This window comes from Tetrahymena thermophila, assembly GCF_000189635.1.
Source record: "Tetrahymena thermophila SB210 genomic scaffold scf_8254527, whole genome shotgun sequence".
NCBI classification, from domain to species: Eukaryota; Ciliophora; class Oligohymenophorea; order Hymenostomatida; family Tetrahymenidae; genus Tetrahymena; species Tetrahymena thermophila.
Window position 1 is genome coordinate 150,029 of NW_002476301.1, and position 22,407 is coordinate 172,435.

Below are 22,407 nucleotides of genomic sequence, written 5' to 3' on the forward strand. Positions count from 1 at the left end.
ATTATGAAATAATCTGCTTCCTTAAAATTAAATACTCCATTTCTATTTATATATGGTTTTAAAATTATATAGTATTGATTGATAGGTTAAAATAGCGTTTTTGGAATATAAATAATAAGAATTTATAATCACTAAATAAATATAAACAATTATCAAATTAATAATTTTGCTAGAAATTTCAATATTTTTAACTTTTGAAAAATACTTTAATTAGGAAGAAAAAATAACAAATAATTTTTTTTAAAATTTAAGCATTTTATTTAAAATAAAGATTAACTAATATGAAATATATATGTAATTTTTTTAAAGTATTTACTTAACTATATTGATCAAACATACCACTCAATTTCAATTAGAGGAATAAGTTAAGTGATTTTATTTTCAGAGTTTCCTGTAGAGCAATAGATTTTATACTTTTCAAATTCTGGATAATCATCTTCATTTTTGCATTTAAAAAATGTGAGTGGATTCCAGGGGATCCATTCTATGTTCTAATTATATTAATACTTATATTCTATTGGAGTATCTATCCTATCACCTATGTTAACAATTTAAACCTATCCAAGCTTACTAGCTCCTACCAACGCTATGGAGTTCTAAGATTTTTTTATGAAATCTTACTTGTTCTTAATAACAATATTCTTTTCTTCGAGTTTAGTTATTATTTTAAATGAGTGAATACTATAGCTGAAATTAAAAAATTTCATAATGTGTTAGCCTGTTACTATATTAATTATATCAACTCTGCCTTAAGTTTAAAAGCTATATCCAACTAAATACTTAAAGTTAATAAATCTTTACAGACACCAAATTGATCTTTGAAATTTAAAAGATCTGACTTATTTAGCTTTATTCAAATTTGGGCTAAACTTTAAAACTTTCAAAAATCCTTAGCCTGTTCCATATGACATAAAATTATCATCACTTTCGCAAAATGAATACACTTATGAAGTTTCTCCTATTGATTAAATAAGCTTTAACGAAACTTTTAAATTAGATAATTCTTCAACATATTCGCTTTCATCATCAGAATAATATTCGCAAAAATTACCAAAGTTTTTGTCAATTGTTTAAGCTTGAGGATCTGTTATTTCTTCTTCACTATCTTTTATTTCTCCTTCATTCCTAATAGATTATTCTTCCTCAAATTAGTTAATTTGTTATTTTTGAATACTGATCTTCCATATTTTAAAATAAAAGTCACTCCCACATGTAATTAATAGATTTTTGTCTTCTATATAGTATATTTTAGTTATTGATTTATTGTGAACAATTTGTTAGCTAATAAACCCCACTATTCCCTAATCTATTAAGGATAAATCATAAAAGCATAAGGATCTATCGTATAGTCCTCCACCAGAAATAACTATATCCACACCTTAAATAGTAATTATTTCTATAGATAGAACCCAATCTGAGTGTTTGTAATCTTCAAATATAAGCTAATTCTTTTATAGATCATAGCAAAAAAACTGATTCTGACTTGTTCCTAAGAATATATATCTGTTTTTGTATGAAGCTACTGCACAAATAAAGCCATAGCCTGGGCATTTCATAGGCTTGTAAGTACCTCTCAAATTTACTTACCTTCTTTATAACTAATATAAATTTGGTGTTTCTGTTTCTATTTTTTCATCCCAATCTTTTTTAAATTCTTCGACAATCATTTAAGTGTTATTGTTGTTATTGTTAATATTTTCTTGAATATTTACTTCTTCTTAATCTACTAAATCTTAGTTTTAGCTTTAATTCATAATTTAATTGTTTATTAAATCTAGTATTGACTATAAATTAGCATTGTCCATTTATTTAGTTCTCTATTATTTTTTAGTTTGATTTTACTACTTTACCTACTTTTTTAAAGAAAGAATATTGATAAATGATTAAATTAGTATAGAAGAATTATACTAAATCTGACAAAATCTGATTAATTTAAATAGATATTTTCTCGGTTGTTTTTTAAATCATAATGTATGAAAAATCTTATAAAACTATTTCTTTTTTATTATAATAAAAAGTTAAAAATAAAGAAAAAAAATTGTTTAATAAAATAATTTAAAACAAAATAAAATTCAAAGTAAAATATTTAAAAAAGTATGATAATTCACATTTAAATTTGTTTTTAATTTTCAACAATAAATTAACTTTATATTTTTTTATTCCAATTTAAACTTATCCTATTTTATAAAGGGAAACAAACTGATTGAAGAAAATCATTTTATAAGTACTTTTATATTCCTTTTATTTAAACAATAAATAAATTGAATTTTTATGGACAGTTTTTTGATCATCACAATAAGTGAAATAACTAAAATTCAACTAAATAAAACTTGTTAAAAATAAAAAACTGTAATTTAAATTAGATTATTAATAAGTAAAAAACCAGAAAGAGAAAGAAAGCCATTTAAGTTTAATATATAAATATTTAAATAATTAAGTAAGATTAAGGCAAAAAGATTTAAATATATTTTGTTAGTTTTATTAATCAAATACGAATTTTATAGTGATAGTTTACTGAGGATAAGCTAAAAATTACTAAAATGAATGAACCAAATAGAATATATGGTCAAAGAATACCTAGGGTATCATACAGTGGCTATTCCTAAGAAAGAATAGAGTCATTTGTAAGATTAGTTAAATAATTTGAGTATACTCCTGAATATATCAAACCCTATAGAAAGTTAATTTTAGATGGCAACTAAGATTTTATCAAATTCATAGTCATATGCATTAATGATTTGGTTTAATATTGCGATGACTATGAGCCATGGTCTTAATTTAATTCCCTCAGAATTCTCAAATAACTAATAGAAACTTTCTCAGAGGAATTTTAAGTTGAAGTAGAGTAGAACTTATTAGAATAATTATAGAAAGTAGCATTAAGAATAAAGTAAAGTAGTTAAGAAAATGGAAGTCTCTATTTTATTAAAGAGAATTGTGTTCAAAGTAATGAGTTGAGATTCTTAGGCTAATAATACAATATTTTATTATTAGAATGCTTGTAAATTTGGAGTATTTGGTTTAAAAATTCTAAATATGAAGCTGTCTATAATCATCTAAAAAATGCTGGCATCAAGTTTCCTTAAAATTATGTATATTTTTCTCCTACATAGGGATAAATGACTCCAGAATAAGTTTAAAAAGAAATATAAAGCGTAAAATAAAAGTATGATCCTCAACCAAAAGAGACAGAAAAAAAAGATAAAGCAGATAAAGAAAAGGGAGATAAAGGTGAAAAAGATGAAAAAACTGAGGAGAAATAAGATAAACAAGATAAAAAGGACAAGGAAAAAGATAAAGAAAAAGAGAAAGACAAAGAAAAAATAGAGAAGGCCATTTTAATGAATACAATAGCTGATGAAAAAAAAACAAGCATATAAAAAATATTTGATTTTTTGAATAAGTACTACGAAAATAATTTACATTATTATAGTATTAGAAGTGTCTTAGGAAGAACTGATCTTGATTATTATGATTACAATAATATAGAAAGTTAAGTTTCAGCAAATGATTATTATAAGAAGTATTTATTTACCATTTCAACATTAAAATTTGTTGAGCTTGGTTTCACAGAAAAGCCATATGCATTTGTTATTTATTGTTACAGGATTTTTATGATAAAATTTTTAGTAAATAATTAAGATAAAGATTACTATAATTTGTTTGTTGATTATCTTTTGAAGACACTAATAAATCTTACAGAATATTAGTAAAAATATTATAAGGCTTTAAGAGATTCATACAAACCTATAAAAACGTGCTATAATACTGATTAAAAGGCTATAGTTAATTACTATTAGGAACTTATCAATCTAATGAATAGGTTTAACAAATTATACCAAAATAATCAATATTTTTAGGAATTTGAAAATCTAATCACAAAGTTAAAAGTTAATAATTCCATTTTTTAATTTAATGAATAAACTGATGAAATAGAATAACTTAGAAGTCAATTACAAGAAAGATTAGAAAATAAAAATAAAGAGTTGTAAAATATGCTTTTACATCCTACAAATATGCTGGATATAAAAGAGGCATTTAAATTAAAGCTAATATAGTTGAACTATAGGAGGAAAATGCAGATTTTGTAAAACAAAGTGGTTGCATTTTAATATTTTACAAAATAAAAACCAAGTAATTTTATTTTTTCTAAGCATAAAATTTATATTATTTTTTTATAGGCAGTTTTAGTGTCACAAACTTTTAATTGTCTTCTAAAAAGAAGCATATAGTCTATATTTAGGTTGATGATCTCAATGAAGTTTTTAAAGCTTTAGAAGAGTAAGAAAAACTGAATTTTCCACTACATAATAAAGAACTAAGGTTTTTTCTTTCAAAAGTTTAAATAAAATATGATTAAAAGTATGAAAATCAGGGTATTTTACTTTCTAGATTAAGCTTTAAAAATTGCTCCACTTAGTTAATCAATCGTTTTATTATGCTGAATATCACTTCAAAGGATAAGACGCCTAAATCTCTAGAAATTATTAATTGTGCAATAAATGACTATGAGCTCAGAGATTTATTAAAACACTTAGAAATAATGAATAACTAAAATAGATCAACCGATTTATATCCTAGGTATGAAATGAAGCTTAGAGTAGAAGGGTGTAGAAATCTCTCTTATTCATTTTTAGAAATATATAATCACCAAGTTGAGAAGTGGAATTAATTATAAGAAAGATATTAAAGTAATAAAGAACAGTATAGATCAACAGTAAGGGATACAAAACTTAACCTTATAATAAAAAATTCAGCTAATTTTAAAGGTGAGGACTTTTTAAAACTATCCACTTATGAATCAATGAGGTAGCTTATTTACTTTCTTACTTACAAACTAATGAATTAAACTATTAATTAATTAATTAATTTTTTTTATGAATAATTTTAACCTATATAATAAAAAGAGGAGCAACAGGTATTAAGTTAAAAAAATTAGATGGAGAAAACATAGAAAAGTCTATGCATTTTATGTTGTCAGCTCGTTTTATTTACACAAAGGAAGAAATTTATTAAAAAAGTGCGTACTATGCTACAAACCTTAAAGGCTTAAGTTTTGATTCTTCAGTTTGTAGTAACTTTGAAGATCTCCCATTAAATGAAGAATACTTTAGTAAATATTTAAAAAAAATAAGCTTTAGATGCATATCTTAAATAAAATAATGTATAAGTTTTTCTAAAATGGCAATACATTCATTAACTGAATTAAAGGTTTTAAAATTTAAAAATTGTATTCTAACACCTGACTTTTTCAAGAATTTGTCAATGTTATCGTCCATAGATCAATTGACAAACCTTAATTTTTAAAATTCATAATTTGATTCTAATGATTTAAACACATTTATTAAAACAACTAATTTGATATCACTATGCGAATTAAATTTGAGCTAAACTTCTATAGATGATAATACATGCTATTCATTATATTATTTTTACTCTAATAAGTAAGTCCTAAAATCTCTTGATATATCTAATAATTAAACTAAAGTAAGGTTAATTATTGATAGTATTTTATTTTAATTAATAATTTTTTTTATATCAAAAGAAATTAACACATAAAGGGATAAAATATTTGACTTACATACCTAGTTTATAAAATTTAAATATATCAAATTGTTAGCATGCCGTTGAAGATACTCTTTCAATTTATATAGTTGACTTAATAAGGAGTATTAAATAAGCTATGTATTTAAACTAATTTATTTATTTTTTTATATTTTAAAATAGGGAAAAATAAGATATTAAAAGATGAATATAAAGCATTGATAATACAATATATCTAAAAACTAAAAAATTATTTACAAAATAAATTTAAAAACCAAGATGAAAATATAGAATAATGCAGTAAGGAAGAGTAACAGGCTATTTAAATTCTTGATGAAATTAAATAATTAAAATTAACTTCTTAACAAAAAATCAATTAAAAAGATTATGAAGACTATTTTAACCCAAATGATACAAATATTTATCTTCACATGATAGAATTTAGAGTTTAGCAGTACTTAAAAGAAACTCAATAAGGCATAACCTTAATGAAAAAAAAAGAAAAAGACCATTTTGAAGAGTATAAGCTGATATATGATAAGATCAAAGAGATGGAAGATCTAAAAAATAGTTTTAATCCCAAGTGTGGAATAGATACCATAGATTTTTCAGGAAATAAAAATATAACATCTGTTTTCTTTGAGTAATTTGCATCTTATGACTATTTAGAAAAAATCTTCTATTTGAACCTCTCAAAAACAAGTGTCTGTGGAGAAATTTTTACTTATATCAATCAATTTGATGATTGCAAAGACTATAAAGGCTAAACTATTCAAAGAAATGTTAATATATATAAAAAAGGAACTTTGGATGAGGAAGAAATAGAAAATAATTAATAAGAAGAAGGAAAAGCTGATGGTTCTTTAAAAAATATAGATGAATCAATGGGTGAAAATGAAGATAATCACGAAGAAAATGGCGAAGATGATGAAGATGATGAAGAAGATAAAAAATCAAAAGATGTCGAAAACAAAGAGAAAGAAATCAATTTAAAACAAGAAAATGAATAGAAAAATGATGGTTAAAATTCACCAAAATAAAAAAATTAAGCTAAAGCTGAAGATTAAATTAAAAAATAAGAAGAAAATAATTTATTAAAACCACCAAATGATTAAACAAAATCAATGTAAAATGCCAGCTAGTAGTTTGAAAGCGTAAACTAATATTTAGAAGTTTTAATTCTTTCTTAATGCTAAAATATCAAACCAAGTAAATTTAAAAATCTTTTTAACACTGTTTTTCATAGTTTGCAGGAATTAAACTTAAATGATTGCAATTACTTTGACATAGAATTTGAAGAATTTATCAAAAATAAATCAAATTGCTTTAATTTACTTAAAATTATTAATCTTCAACGCTCTAATATAACAAACGAAACTATGTGGAAGTTTCTTTCCGAAGACAAATCCCTTTGCGAAATTTATATTGATTTCTCAAATTTTTCATAAAATCCTTACTTCAGTAAATAAATAGAAATATCTAGCCAGATTAATTCTATGTAGAACCTAAAGGGAAAAAATTCAAAATAAAATAAAAACAAAACGGTAAAAGCAAAATTAGAAGAAAATCGTATTTTACCATGTTTATTTGTTTTCTCAGCTGTTGGGTGCAAGCTTTGGGAAGACAATCACCTCTTGGAAATCTTAGAGCAAATTAAGAGCTAAATATTTGATTTTAATTACTTTTTAGGATGCTATCGCCATCTAATTACCAAAAAATTAGTCTATTATTTAATTTAAGACTATTAATTATTAAAAAGATACTTTCATTTTAATATTACTGGAGCTGCTCTACCAGATATTGATGAATCCGAAAAATATTAAGAAGAAACATAATAATTTTATAATGTTTTGCTTAAAGGATTCAAAAAATAAAAAATAGTGAAAAATAAAATTTAGAACTCTAGCCTTGAGACTATTATTTTAGACAATACTAGAATCAATTACAAGCTCTTTTCAAAAATTATCAAATATCATCCTTCAATCATTTACATTTCATGCTAAAATACTCCATGTCTTCAGCCTATCAGTATTGCACATAAAAAAGTAAGTTTTATTTAATTTTCAATAAAAAAATTATGTTCAAAAATTAATTTTAGAAAATAAATAATGAAGACGTGCTAAATATTGCTCAGTTGATGTATTTGGTTAATTAAAAAAATATGTCTTTAACTGAAAGAAATATAAATGAGGTTCTTTCATAGATAAGAAAAATTAAAGAAGAAGAAAAAAAAGTTGGTGAAAAACCAAGGAAGATTAGAAAGCTTATACTGAATGGTAACTAATAACTTAGCAGTCAAACTATTGATAAACTTATTTTTGAACTCTTTCCCTACTTAAACTCTCTTCACTTGCAATATACTAAAGTAGAATCTAATACCATTCTGTAAGTAATTGATAAGGGTTCTGGTATAGAGTATATAGGATTAAAAGGTTGTCTTCACCTCTCAAAGGAGGTTCTTATTTCTATTTGCAAAAGCAAAAATTTATCTAAACATTTTAGGTTGGAGTGTGTGCTTGAAATGAAACATTTGATTGATTATGAAGTATTAATAGCAATGTCTTAATCAAGGTATATGTCAAACATTCTCTATTTAGATTTATCTGATATTAAGTTACCAAATATGGATGACTGTATTATGAGTATTTGCTTTGTTGCTTAAGATGTAAGCATAAATTTGAGAATTATAAATGTAGAAAATACACTGATTAGTGATAGAGGTTTTTAGATGATTTCTGTTTCATAAAAATTCAGAAATCTAGAGAGAATATATTTTAAAGATTGCCCTTTGATTACTGAGAGAGGTGTTTCATTCATTGTAGATTCAAATAATTTAACAAGATTTGATTTAGGACATTTCTTATACTAGAATTCAGGGTTATTAAATGGAAGAATCATAGATACTCTCAAATATTCAAACAGAAAAATATTTTTTAGAGTAAATAAATAACCATTTTTTATTATTTAATTTTTTATCACTCACTAACTATAAAAAGGAAATTAACTTTTAGGAGTCAGTTATTTCTGATAAAGAGCTTTAAAAACTAATGAATGAGACTTTAACAGATGAATTCGCAGTTAAAACGTTTGATTTTAGGTTTACCCCTAACCTCACTTCAGAGGGTATCAGGTCTGTTTATAACATTTATTAAAGAACTGTAAGAAAATTATAGTAAGGATAAAATTAAAATGAAGAAATTAGAAATTCTTAGTTAGAGATAATATTCTTAGACAATAGAGTATTTTATTATAGTTTTTTATGAGGTTGTATAAGTGCTTTAAATTTTAACTAAAGCCTTTCTATTGAAGCAATCTCTAATTTTATTTTCACAATACTTAAAATAAATTTTTGTAAAAATTAGAGGAATAAATCTTTATTTTATGGTTTACCAAAATACGAGGAAATATTTAACAAAATGTTAGACATTTGTAAGTTAATTAACTTAATTTTCCATTTTTTAATTATTTATTCAAAGAATAAATTTGTAGAGATCCGAATGCCTCATTATAATAGTAGATTTCTACACCTTAGAATAATGCTTAAGCTAAAGTAAAATTTATTAGAATAATCGTAAGTATTTTGTTAAATTTATTTATTTGTTTTAGGGCTAGGATAAAAATAAAGATTAAAAGACTACTAATCAATAATAAAATAATAAACCTGCATAATAAAACTCTAACAAAAATAATTAAATTCCATAAACATATGAAGAAAGTGAAATTGCTTAGTGGAAAGAATATATTTTAAAAGATGACCCATTTGTTTCTTTTACATTTGATGAAGATCTTAAAAAAGATAATGTTTTAGTTGATATATTTTTATACGCTGAAAATCTATTTTATTTCAAGTATGACTATTTTATTAAAATCCACAAAGAATTAATTGATAACAATATATTAATGGCTTTTTCTTTAATAAGATATATCGCCTAAAAAAAAATATATCAAAAAAATATTATTGAGTAAAATAATTAAAATAACAAAGCTTAAGATGAGGCAGAAGTAAATTCATACAAATAATCTTTAGACTTCTTTAAAAATGTCAAGCGTAAATTAAACTATATTGACCTATCAGATAATAATTCACTTTCAGAATAGGCTCTTTGTATATTCTTTTTAAACTCTTTGATACTAAGAGATGTTTAAATTATAAATTTATCTGGCACATAAGCTACTGAAAAAGTAATCGAAGCCATTATAGCAAGTAAACATCTAGCAGGATTATAATTTATATAGTTAGATTAATGTCCAAATATAAAAGATATTAATTTTGTTTTAAACAAAGTTTTGGACTAAAAAGAGAAAAAAGTCAATTATTAATATGACATCAGGAAATTTTTCTTTTATTATTTAACATAAATTAATGACGAAACTTTAGCAAGATATCTAAAATATTTTATTGATAAAGTAAATTAATTTAATATATTTTTAAGAATTGATTTATTTAAATATTATTTCTATTAGTAAATAAAGGTTGAATGCATAAATCTTGAATCTTCTAATGTAAATGGATTATTCTTAAAGTATTAAGGGTGTTTCTAAAAAATTAGAGTGCTTAATCTTTCAGACACTTATTTTCAATTCCAATATCTTAACTCTCTTGCTTCTTAAAAAAACTGCATCAAAACTATTTGGGTTGATAGAACTTATATAATGACAGATAAGGTTATTAAGTAGCAAATAGAATAAGGAACATTTACTTTATTTACAGATATTACCAAGCCACAAAATGAAGCCAAGAAATTAAGAATTGAGGAATTTTTATACTCTAAAGGATCAGAGTTAAATATCTCACTAAATAGTTTTTTAAAGACTTCATTACTGTATTTCAAATAGAAGAATTTGAATCTAAATTATTTCCCTCAAATTGACCCTATTTTATTAGCTGAAATTCTATTAAGTACTAATATAAGGCATTTTAGATAAATATGCTTAGATTTTAATCTTAATTGCTAAATTCCTGCTTTCAAAAAAATTCTCAATTTAATTTATATTGCTTGCAAAAACAGTGAGTTGTTTTGTTTTAAAACCGACAAGATTTCTTTAAAATATCAAATAGATATTTAATATTTTATTTAATAAAATTACATAAAGCTTGAAAATTTAATTGGTTTGGAAAAATAAAAAGAATATTTAGATAAGTTTATTTATGTATTTGAAAAAGCTATAGTTGATCCTTCTATAACAACTAATTTTCCTTTTATTTTATAAGAATCGCTATCGTTGATGGAGAAGTACTATCGTTTTATTTAAAATTAACAAATTGATCTAGAAGGAGAAGATAAAATTATAAAGCCTCTTCCTAGAATTTAAAATTTTTATTATATTTTCTTATTTCAGTCATTTTAGTTCACAGAGCTTGATTTAAGCTCAACTTTTATTGAAAGAAAATCCCTTAGACTTCTTTTAAAGCATTTAAGAAATGGAAATAATTTATTGAAGCTTAATCTAAATCATCAAAAATTAGTATATGACTAAGATATTATAAAAGTAAAAAGTATTTATTTATTCAGATTATATTAATTTTTATTTAAAATATTTAAAAGTATCTCATAAAAAAAAATGAGCTAAATTAGCGCTCGTTTAAATACCTAGAAATATTGAAAGTAGAAGGTACTAATGTTACTTAGAGAAGTTTATGCAGTATATTACAAGAATGTCCTTTTAGCAGCTCTTTTAACATATCTGAATTAATGGATTGCTACATTTAGAACTAAATATCTAACAAGTACAATGCCATAAATAACTAGTTAATAGAATATTTGATAAATAGTCGCTATCTTTTAAATATTAAAAATTTAGATTTAAAAGAAATACCTATTACTGACAATATTGTAATTTTATTTAAAACAACATTTATTTATTTATTTGTTCAAAATTTTTTTATTTATCAAAGCTTCAATAATTGTTTTACAGTAAATATGCTGTGAATATAGAGAAAATATAAGTAAATTACGAATATGTTAGTAATTCAACTTTTATTAGTTTGGCAAGCACCAAAAAATTACCTCTGCTGAAATCATTCTTCATAGATAACGATTCAATAAACTGTAAAACTCACTTGCATTACTTGTTAAGAGCTAAAAACGTGCATTTAGATCTTGATATGTCATAAATTATTTTTGAAAACAATTTCATGTTCTAATAGCAAAACTATGTTATGAGTATGATTGAAAGTATTTATATGCTCAAACAAAAGACGTTGGTTATGAAAAGTATTCAAGAAAATATTGAAAATATTAATTAATTATTGAAACTTTCGCCCTATTTACAGAATATTTAAGTTATACAGATAACCAGCTTAGAAGATAGAGATTCTTTTTATCCAATATGGGTTAATTTGGCTAAGACAAACAAATTACCAAATCTTGTTGATTTAAATATTTCCAAAGTTAAACTTTAAGTAAAATAAATTATAATTAATATTATCAAAAAATAAATATTTTTTTTTTCTCTATTTAAAATTTAAGCATTTAAAAATACTACTTGTTTAAGAAAATAAACCAAAATTGGATCTATCCAAATTAATTTATGAAAATGGAGATGTGGTTGATGAGGAATGCCTTTAAATTCTTAGCAACTAGCCTAATCTTCTAAATATGGAAATTCTTGATCTTTCATCCTTAAGGATAAGTAATAATTAATTAATAATAATTTTAAAAATAAAATAAATAATTAATATTTTTTTATAAAGTTTAAAATAAAATTAGTAGTTCAAGCTTGTTGGAACTAGCCCTTAGTAGATATGTGTGTAATATCAAAAAAATAATATTGTATGAAGATTAAGAGAAAGTTAAAAGAGCTTCGCTTCCCAAGCTGGAAGATAAACTGTAAAAAAAGCTTAATAAGCATAAAAAGATTTATGAAATTTATGAGTAAAATGGAGAGGAAATGAATGTTAATAAAGAAGAAGTAGTTAATAATTAAGGATAATATGCTGGTATTTATGAGGATATGCTTTTAACAAACAACTTTTCTAGTTTAGAAAGTGTTGAATTTAAAAGAGTTGAATGCATTCATCCTTTATATGTGTTATATACTGCTCATAGAGTAAAGAAGAGATTTTATTCCCCTAAATTTAATCTTGATGATTTCTTTGTTCATTTAGCTAATCTCTTTTTAGATGATACTTTGGAAGATGAATAAATTGAAAAAAAACAAAAAATAAGGCTAATATTTAACTTATTTTATGAAGTGGATAAATCATTTTACACAAAAAGGCATAAGGTGCTAAAACTAGCTCCTTTTTAGGCTTTTACTCCTGGAAATCTTTACTAAGTTATAAATAAATTAGAAAACGTTGCTTTAATAGAAGAAATGAATGTCAAATTGACGTAATCGTCATATACCTTTTTGTATTTTTTGAAATATAATTTTTCCAGAAATAAGTGTTTTCTCAATATCAGAAAAGTAAATATTGATACTGATTATTCTTAAACATACTATTTTGAATCTTCATACTTTAGTAATACTCTCAAAAGTTTAGAATAATCAATTGTAAGTAATTTGTTTTAGTTTAGTCCCTTTTTTTATAAAATCGTTCTCCCTATGAGAAGTGACAATGATTACAGTATTGATAATATTTTTGAATATTTAATTTCATACCCAAAAATTGTAGGTAGTATGAAAGATTTAGTTTTGTACTTAGAAGAAATATAGCCTTAAACTATGAATCTATTATTTTAGTCAGTTAAGGAATTTAAATGTAAATAATTAGTCCTAAAAAGGCATTCAAATAGCTAAGAGTCTAAAGAAGAAAATCTAAAAACATAGCAAGATATTGTCTTAAATAATATACTTACTAAGAAATCGATTAAAAATGTAAAACGTTTCAAGCCTGTTTAATAAATAACATTTAAATAATTTATTGAACTTATTAATATTGACTTTTTCCATAGCTCTGTAAATATATTCGAATTTTACAAAAGTTATGTTGAATAATCTGAATAAACCAAGCCTAAGTTCTCAGAAGTTTTGTAACTCAAGAAATTTAAAAATTATTATCAATTAGAGGAATTGGTTATTCCCAATTTCGATTTAGATAACAGTAACAATAATAATGAATGTGAACTTTCTTAATTTTAGATTATAAAAATGAGTAATCTTAAAGAGTTAAAGATTTTATATTCTGTCAGCTAAGCAGATTTGGAATATCTGTGCTATTAAGTATGCAGAATTAATACCAAGCTTAAAATCACTTTTAATTCTATTTAAGACGAGATTTTAATTAGCATCTTTACTCCTCCTAAACTTGAACAATAACAAAAACCTTCTACAACAAAATAAAATATTGCAGAAAACGAAGACAAAGAATAAAATATAAACTATCAAGAATGTAAGACATCATCACTTTAAATACTTTCTTATACTTATGATTAAAAAGGATGTGATTGGACTTACTTTTTAAAATTGATTAACTTGCATCTGAATCAATTAGATGAATAGAAAAAAATGGCTGTTTATGAAAATATAAATTAAAATAGTTCGAGATATTACTTACCTAAGTTACAGTTAACTCCTTAGATACTTTTCAATAAAGAATTAAGTAAACTAACTGCAAGCAAACTATATTACCCTAATATCTAAATAACTGATCCCAAGTACACTTCATCAATTCAATTATTTATCAGTAAATTAGATTGTATACATAATGTAAATATTCAAGGAGAAAATGACTATAACTTTTTCCATTTACTTCCTCTTTTCGAAAAATGCTACAGTACTTAGCTATTCGAAGATATCTTTGAGCACTCAAGTTCATAGATAACCTTTGAAGATATAGCTAAAATTCCTGATTACATATTTATGAACATGAATTATTTATGTCTCAAGAAAAACAAGTTTATCTTGAATGAAAAAACAATAGAAATTATTTAGTATTAGAAAAAGAGATTTTTCTTAGATGATGCCGGAGTTTAAAATAAAAAGAAAAAGAAAAAATAATAAAAGAATGGAAGCGATGCTGAAGTTGAATAGTAATAAAATTAAGATAACTTGTCAGAAGAAAATAATGATGAAAATCAAGCAGAAAATGAATTAAAAGAAAAAATTGAAAGTAGTAGCAGTGATAGTGACAGCGACAGCAGCTAAAGCTAAGATGGTAAAGAAAATGCTGCTGTAAAAGCTGAAAAAGAAGTTGAAGAAGAGGAGGAACAGAGAATTAACGATGAAGACTTGATGGATCAAAAGAAATGGTTCACAAAAGAAAGCTTAGCACAGTTCTTATCGAAATTTGAAAAGTTAAAGAGGATCAATTTTGGTGATACTTAAATTGCAGGAGAGCACTTTAATTCTATCAGTTTTAATAATCTGCATTACAAACTTGAACATATTGATTTAGATAATTGTAAAGTTTAAAATCCAACTGTATTCCTTACCAACTTCCTTTAAAGTTGGGAAAATGACAAATAAGATGATGAGCCAAGGTAATATAATAAATGTATAAAAAATAATTTTAATATTTAATTTTAATTTTGAATAGACTCCAGCTTCAAAGATTTATTTCTTAGATATCATTTACAAATAATTATCCTTCAAATATTGAGTTTGTTAAAGAATTGATTGAGAGTTAATATTTTAAAGAGCATGTGAAATATCTGAATTTGTTAAATTTAATTAAATTGCATGAATAAAATGGCAAAGAACTTATGAAAATTCTTTCTTAGATCTTAAAAAGAGGAGATAACATGTTTTGTATAACTTCTTTCCTCATCACTTTGGGTGATATTCGTAATAAGTTAGGTGATGCAGAATTTGATATGGTATCAAGATCTTATAACTCAATATAATATCTCTCTCCTTTCTTATTCAATAATGTTTATTAAGGTTTCAATCATATCATTTAGCACACCAGTGTTAGTCCTAAATCTAAAGTAATGTACTTTTTAAGTACAAACTTCTAAAAATATATTTCCGGATGTTCTTTTTATGAAATTTTATATCTTATTTTTGACGAAGATGATTTGATAAAGAATGGAATTATTTTTGAACGCTTTTAAGATATTGTCGATAATGAAATATATAAATTAGAAGAGCTACTTGAAATAATTTAGAAAATTTTAGATTCTTTTATAGATAATTAGATAGGAGTAAACATTTACTTTTTCAATCAAATTTAATACTATACAAAGTAGCTAGAAGAAACAATAAGTTCGTAGCTTAGTGAAGAATTAAAGGCAAAAATTAAAATTATTTCTAAAACTGTTCATGAATTAGGTAATAAATATACTGGTATAGCTACTATATATTAATAAATAATGGATTTAAAGAAATCATAGAATCAAGAAGGTACTAGCAAATTAAAATCTTCAACTAGGATTAAAACCAAATAAAATAGAATGTCTGTGCTAGCTGGTAGCTAAAATCTATCATTTTTGCAAAAGAGTGCGAACTAGAATTTAAAAAATTTATAAGAAAGAGGTATCAGTGAAAAAAAATTGCAATAACATGAGCACTAGGTGATTATAACAATTTAATATATAATATACATGTGTTAAAAAATGAAAAAAACATTTGACTACAATGAATTATGGGTGCTTTTAGAATTTGTAGAAACTCTAAATTTGAGAAATAATAGCTTTTTAAATTTTAAAGGTTTTAACAATTACATAAAAAGTCATATTTCGCCTTGGTTAGCGATGAATTAAGGAATTTAAAAGTTAAAAGTAACAGAAAATGCTCACTAAAAATTGGATTTAAGTACAAAAAATATGAAAATTTTAGTTTAGCAGAGCAAATAGGATCAGGAAGAAGAAATGAATGACACAAAAAGAAACAATTTAGAAAATTTAATTGAATCTGATAATGAACTCGATGATACCATTTTTGATCATCTCTGCTTATTTATCTAAAAAAGGATGAAAGGACTTCGTTACTTAAATTTAAGTGGAGTAAATGTAAGTGATATATTTGCAGAAAAGTTTAGTTTAATTCTATCAGACGAAGACCAGCTTAGAAACTTAGTATACTTAGATTTAACAAATAATAGACGTCTTTCTGCTTTCGGTATGAAATATTTATATGCTGCAATTGTAGAAAGAATCCATAAAGGGTTTAGATTTGAACTAAGTTCAACATTTGCAGAAGTATAGAGTTTAAAAACTCGTGTAACATCACTAGAGAAAAAAATAGAAAATTTAGTTGATAAGAAAGAAGAAACAAAAGATTTAGAATAACTCAAGAGTGAAGAAAATCAACTTATTAATCCTAATAAAGCCTCTAATAAATCAAACAATAAGCAAATTAAAAAGAATTAAAATTAGGCTGAAAAGACAAACTTTGAAAAAGCAGGAAATACTAAATAGGAGAAAGAAACAAAGCTAAATAATTTAAAAGTTGAAGAATAAATTATAAGCGCTTCTAACGAGGTTTCTTCAACTGTAAAAGCAATTTTATTTATTCTAATTAGAATTTGTTATTTAATAATAAGAAATATTGGCAAAATAATGAAAATAGAATTTTACTTAAAAATTATTAAATAAATTTATAAAAATTTTTATATTTTATGAAAAGTTTTAAAAATTCTTGAGCTAGTCAGTAAGTAAAAAGGATCGTTCTTTAAAGAAGCTTTTTGATGAATATGAAAGATTCTAAGAATATTTAAAAAAGTGCTCTGAACAAGTAGATAAATATGAGAGTGTTGGTGAATAGGTTGATTTGTCAAACTTCTTGAATAATGTTACAAACATTGGTTTGTTTGACTCGATAAATAGCTTTGTTTTAAGAAATTGGAAAACTCATTATTATTTGATTATCATAGTCGGAATAATATTATTCCCTTTAACTATTTTCCACTTAATTTAGGTATTAACAATCAGGATCAATACCACTATTAGTACCTATACTTTTTCACCTGATTTTTTATATAGATTATTTAAGAAGAAGGAATACTATATTCTTGTTGATAAGAAGGTCCCTGAATCAATTACCTCTGAAGATTTCTATTTTGATAAAGATGTGGCTATTTTAGATCAAGTTATAAGCGGAAAGAATATCAATATAAACGATGTAATTAAATTAATAAGCTATTATAATCAAATATTTTATTTTTTATTTTATTTAATCAGTCGGGATAAAAGGCAAAGCTAAAAAGAATTGAATAATTTTTAGAGAAACCTACGCAAGACAATTTTTAAAATATAAAAAAAGGAACTTAAACAGAAAAAGTATTTAATTTGATTAAACACTTCCACTATGTGATCTATTTTAACATGATTGTTTTTTAGATTTTCTTATCAGTAATATATCCTTTTATAATTGAAAATAACAAAACTTAAGATAACTGCTAAACAACTTCAGTTACATAGGATATACCAATATATATCTACTTAATTATATCTGCTTTTATTGAGATTACTTTGCTAAAAAATTTGGAGTAGATTATTGGCTCTTAGTAAATATTTACAACAAGTAGCTTATCTATTATTTCTCTTGTCTTTTCATCAATAATGTCTAAATATGACATATACACAGACGTTTGTTTTGGTATGCTTATTACTAAATGTGACAAGCTAAAGTCAGCAGATCTTGGAGCTTATTGCTTAGCATTAGCTTCATTAAATATATTAATTTCTTTAGTTACACAGAGAAATGCAATAGTGAGAATATGGGATTTTAGAAAGAAAAAATCAGGTGAGATTCATAATACTGCATTTATAAATCAATACACAAAACTTGCCCTAGTTTAGGAAATGAATGCATTTGGAGCTGTTTTAGATAGATTCTCAACAACATCAGTTTAAAAGTCTTTAATTAAAATAAATTTCATGTAAGGTATCTTAGTACCTCAAGTAATCGTTTCTAAATTTATCAGAGCATTCATAGAAAATATTCCTTAAATTGTAATTTTGCTGTTATATCAGTTCAGGCAAGAAGGTTAATCTCAAATAAAGTTTGGAAGTTGGCAATATTTAAGAGTAATTTGCATAAAATGGTTATGAAAAAATATTTTAATTTAACTTTTATTTATCTAAAAATAAATAGGTAATAATATCGTCGCTGTTGAGTTTAATTAGTGCATTATCACAAGCATGGCATGCAAAACCGAGTGTATTTAAAACATATATGTTCACAGAGTATTTAAGCTTTATTTAGAAAGGTTAAAGTGGGTATAAGATAAATGTTACATATAAAGACTTTAGTTAATCTTATAGTTATGAGTAAATATATGCAAAAATTAAGGCTTATCTTCGTTTATATCCTATAGTTAACTAATCTAATTAAGACAATAAAAAAAAATTAGTAACCAGTCAATTACAAAGGTAATAAAGCTAGAGTTAAGCACAAAATGAAAGTGCTTCTTAAATTTAGGATAATTTATCTTAGGATTAGTCAGTGAATATTACTTCTAATCATACTTTACGTTCTGTTTAGTAAAGTGAGGCTGTATCAACCTAAAGGAGGGCCTCAGTTACTTCTTAAAAAATAAATAATGGTAAATTAAGTACTGATTTTTTGTTAAATACTAATTATTTTTTTTAAATAGATGACTAGCTAAGTGAAAATAGTGGTATAATACGTTAATTTATAAAGAGAGAGAGAAAGATAGAATACAAGTAAGGTTTAATTTAATATTTAGCTACTGATGGACTAACTCCAGATGAATTTTGGAAATGTATTGATTAATTAGAAGATTAACAAATTAAAGAATAGCAAATCCAAAAACTTTAGGCTGAGAGCAAGACTAAAATTCCTTAAATAAAATGATTAAAATGATTTATATGTTTAATCATAGTATTTTTATTTATTTATTACTTAAAATAAATTTGTTTTTCTATAAAGAATGTAACATTAATTTTTTATTCTTTTATATATTTTCCTTAATATTACTTAATACTTGTTTTTGTCTTTGATCAGAAAAGCTAGCTAATATAGGTGTTATAGATTTATTTATTCCCAAAAATATACCATGGAAAAAATAAATTAAAAACTGAAGATTAACAGATAAAGCTCAAAATTTTAGTCCATTAACTACATTAACTAGACTGAAAAATACAGTTATTTATAGATTAATTTAGTTTGTTTTATATTAAGTAAACTAAATTTAACCAATAATAAATTTTTTCAATTTTTCAAAAATTTCAAAAGAGAAATCAAACAGTGTGACAAAATAGATTTTTATATTGAAAGATGTAAATACGAATTAATTATTCATTCATGTTTAAATTTGAATGCGAGCATAATTTAAATTCTATAAAAATCATACAAAAGAAATTTAAAAAAATATAGTTCTTTCTTTGTTGGTTGATTATCTTAATTAATTTTTGGAAGAAGTATTTTCTTTAATGATTATCAAAATAGTAATTGGGAATCTTTAGTTTATTTAAATGTAAAGAGTTATTATAACTATGATAATATTTTTTCTTTAATGGATTTTGATAAATATAGAAAAAAAATAAATGAATTAATATATAAATAAATAAGTAATTAACTAAATTGCAAATTAATGAGTTTTTGAATTAAATTGTTAGTATTATGGTTATATGGGCATTGTTTATATTTAAATTATTACTGTAAATTTAGGAAACAAGTTTTAAGATTATTTTGTTTGAATAAAACATAAAAGGTTAGTAAAAATTTACATGAATATAAATAATAAATAATATATAGCATTTGATGAAAATAAATTGAGATCATTATGAAATTGATTAAATTTTTTTGAAATATTAATATTTATGATGGTGAGAATAATTTGTTTTTGGTTGTTTTTTATAAAAGATTTGTTAAAATACTTGGTTTTATTATGTTTGTGATTTCTTTTTGTATAACAATTATTTGTTTGGTTGATATTTGATTTATTCTAATTGAGATAATACTCTAGTTCAGCCTAGAGTTGATTATTTTCTTATTTAAGGGTATGTGTGCATTGTGGATCTACTTCCTACGATTGCTTCGCTTTTAAATTCATATAGGCTCTAATATACACAGTCATTAAATTACTCGGTATGACCATGAAAATAATTAATCAGAGACTACCTTTTCCAATCTATTGTTTAAAGCAAATTTTAAATCAAGTTATCAGCACCTTGATATTACCCGAATTACTTAACAAGATTTTCATAGTTTTTATTCAACTTAATCAGTAGGTTTTTCAACAACATAATATCGTTAGAAGTTTTTTTTAGGTTAGAAGATATTTCTTATATAAATATCTTTTAGCTATAGCTTTAATTCATGTAGCTTAATGCATTTTCAATAAGAAATAAGTCTCTTTAAAAATTTGCATCGTGCATATCTCTCAAGTGTGGAATCTCAGCTAGATCAAACATTAAAATTCTACTTGAATCCAATTGATGTAATATTTATTCCAAGTCACGCTCAAGATTTTATGCCTTTTCAACCCAATTAGCTAATTTATTATTACTTTAACCCATATTTTTTTAAGCGTTTTGGTTATTATGTTTTTATATTATTAAAAGCTATTTTCCAAATTTATTATCAATTAATTCTTTTATGGTAAAAATAAACAATAAATAAATTTTTTGTGGTTTTTGAATTTTATAGGAATTAGAAAGATTATTGTAAGCTTTTATAATTTTTTGGATGAATATCTTTATTTTTTGTTATCTAAGTTTTTTAAATTAATTTATTATAAAAATTGACTGATTATGTTGGAAGTAAATAACAATTATTATAATTGATATCCACGAAAGATAAAAATTTGATTATTTTCAGATTATTGAGAAAAGAGAGGAAAATTTTAATTACAAAAATTAAAAATAGCAACTTTTATGAATGTTTTATGTCAATTATATTTCTCATGAAAAAAGTAGACTTATTAATAACTAAACGGTTATTATAATTGAAAATTGTTTCTATACTCAAATGTAAATATATATGTATCGGAAACAAATGTATAGATTGATAGAATTTAAATAAATTTTTAAATAAGTAATTTTTCGAGCTTAATTTATTTTAAAGTAAGGAGAAAAAGGCAATTAATTAAGATTTAGGTGATAAAAAACTATATATTTGAAATATTACATAAATTTGTGAAATTTAATTTATTTTCAAATATTTCTGGTAACATCAATTAAGTGGATATTTATAACAATTTTTTAATATATCAAAAAATATAAGCGTTAATTTAGTTTACTGAACAATAAATAAAATAAGTGTTGAATTAACATTTTTATTTATTTGAAGCAATTACTTAAATGTTACTCAAATAAAATAAAAATACAAAAGCTTAAAAAATGATAATTCAAATTGTATTTTTAAAATTGATAGTAGGTAATATGTAACTCTTATTATTAAGAAATATTTCATATTTTTAAATTTCTTTTCTAAAAAATTCAATTTATTGAAATTAGTATGAATTTACAAATTTTCTAAAATTAAATTAATTATTTTTCTATCAATTTTTTTTTAAGCAGATCAATTTAAAATAAATTATCAAGAAATTAAAATGATGAGCTTATAAAATTTTATTTTTACTCTATTAAATTAAAAATCAATTTAATTAAACCCATCATATCAAGATCACCTTAACAAAATTTAAAGTAACACTCAAGAAATATTTTATTTGCCATCATATCATTCTAGTAGTTTAGCTTAGACTTTTTATGGAAATGATCAAGATTATTTTCTGAATATATGCATGCATAACTAGAATGCTAAAATATCACCTGAAGTATAGCAATATATAATTAGAAAATAAAAACCATAGTATAGATCCCATGAAAATTCAACTCATAGAATTCATAAAAATTTATGTAACATAAAAAATATCTTTTTAATAAAGAAAAAAGACAATTAAGTAAGTAAAACCTTATTTAAATTTTATTAAATTTGATAAGAAAAAGATTTATTCCAGTCAAAACGCTGCAATTAAATAAATTTAAATTTACTAATACTACCAAAAAT

The 22,407-nt window shown here is 23.3% G+C and overlaps 3 protein-coding genes across 3 annotated transcripts; 2 read left to right on the forward strand and 1 right to left on the reverse strand. All coding sequences in view use genetic code 6, as the record gives it.

Moving 5' to 3' along the window:
- Positions 1-329: 329 nt before the first annotated feature.
- On the reverse strand, positions 330-1,805 carry TTHERM_00486100 (hypothetical protein; the record flags this gene model as incomplete). Its single annotated transcript, XM_001032822.1, has 1 exon — positions 330-1,805. The coding sequence occupies one exon, from the start codon at positions 1,803-1,805 to the stop codon at positions 330-332; it is 1,476 nt and encodes a 491-aa protein (XP_001032822.1).
- Positions 1,806-2,540: 735 nt separating this feature from the next.
- TTHERM_00486110 (transmembrane protein, putative) lies at positions 2,541-19,248 on the forward strand (the record flags this gene model as incomplete). The annotated part of the gene is made up of 20 exons (XM_001032823.2): positions 2,541-4,134; positions 4,182-4,809; positions 4,908-5,487; positions 5,546-5,669; positions 5,728-7,589; positions 7,643-8,482; positions 8,541-8,783; positions 8,907-8,973; positions 9,021-9,094; positions 9,151-9,951; positions 10,009-11,034; positions 11,091-11,378; positions 11,441-11,947; positions 12,015-12,177; positions 12,239-14,969; positions 15,026-16,922; positions 17,056-17,550; positions 17,610-18,458; positions 18,526-18,976; positions 19,028-19,248. The coding sequence occupies 20 exons, from the start codon at positions 2,541-2,543 to the stop codon at positions 19,246-19,248; spliced, it is 15,441 nt and encodes a 5,146-aa protein (XP_001032823.2).
- Positions 19,249-20,398: 1,150 nt separating this feature from the next.
- On the forward strand, positions 20,399-21,088 carry TTHERM_000486129 (transmembrane protein, putative; the record flags this gene model as incomplete). The annotated part of the gene is made up of 1 exon (XM_012799055.1): positions 20,399-21,088. One exon carries the CDS (start codon positions 20,399-20,401, stop codon positions 21,086-21,088), a length of 690 nt encoding a protein of 229 aa, XP_012654509.1.
- Between the last annotated feature and the right edge of the window lie 1,319 nt (positions 21,089-22,407).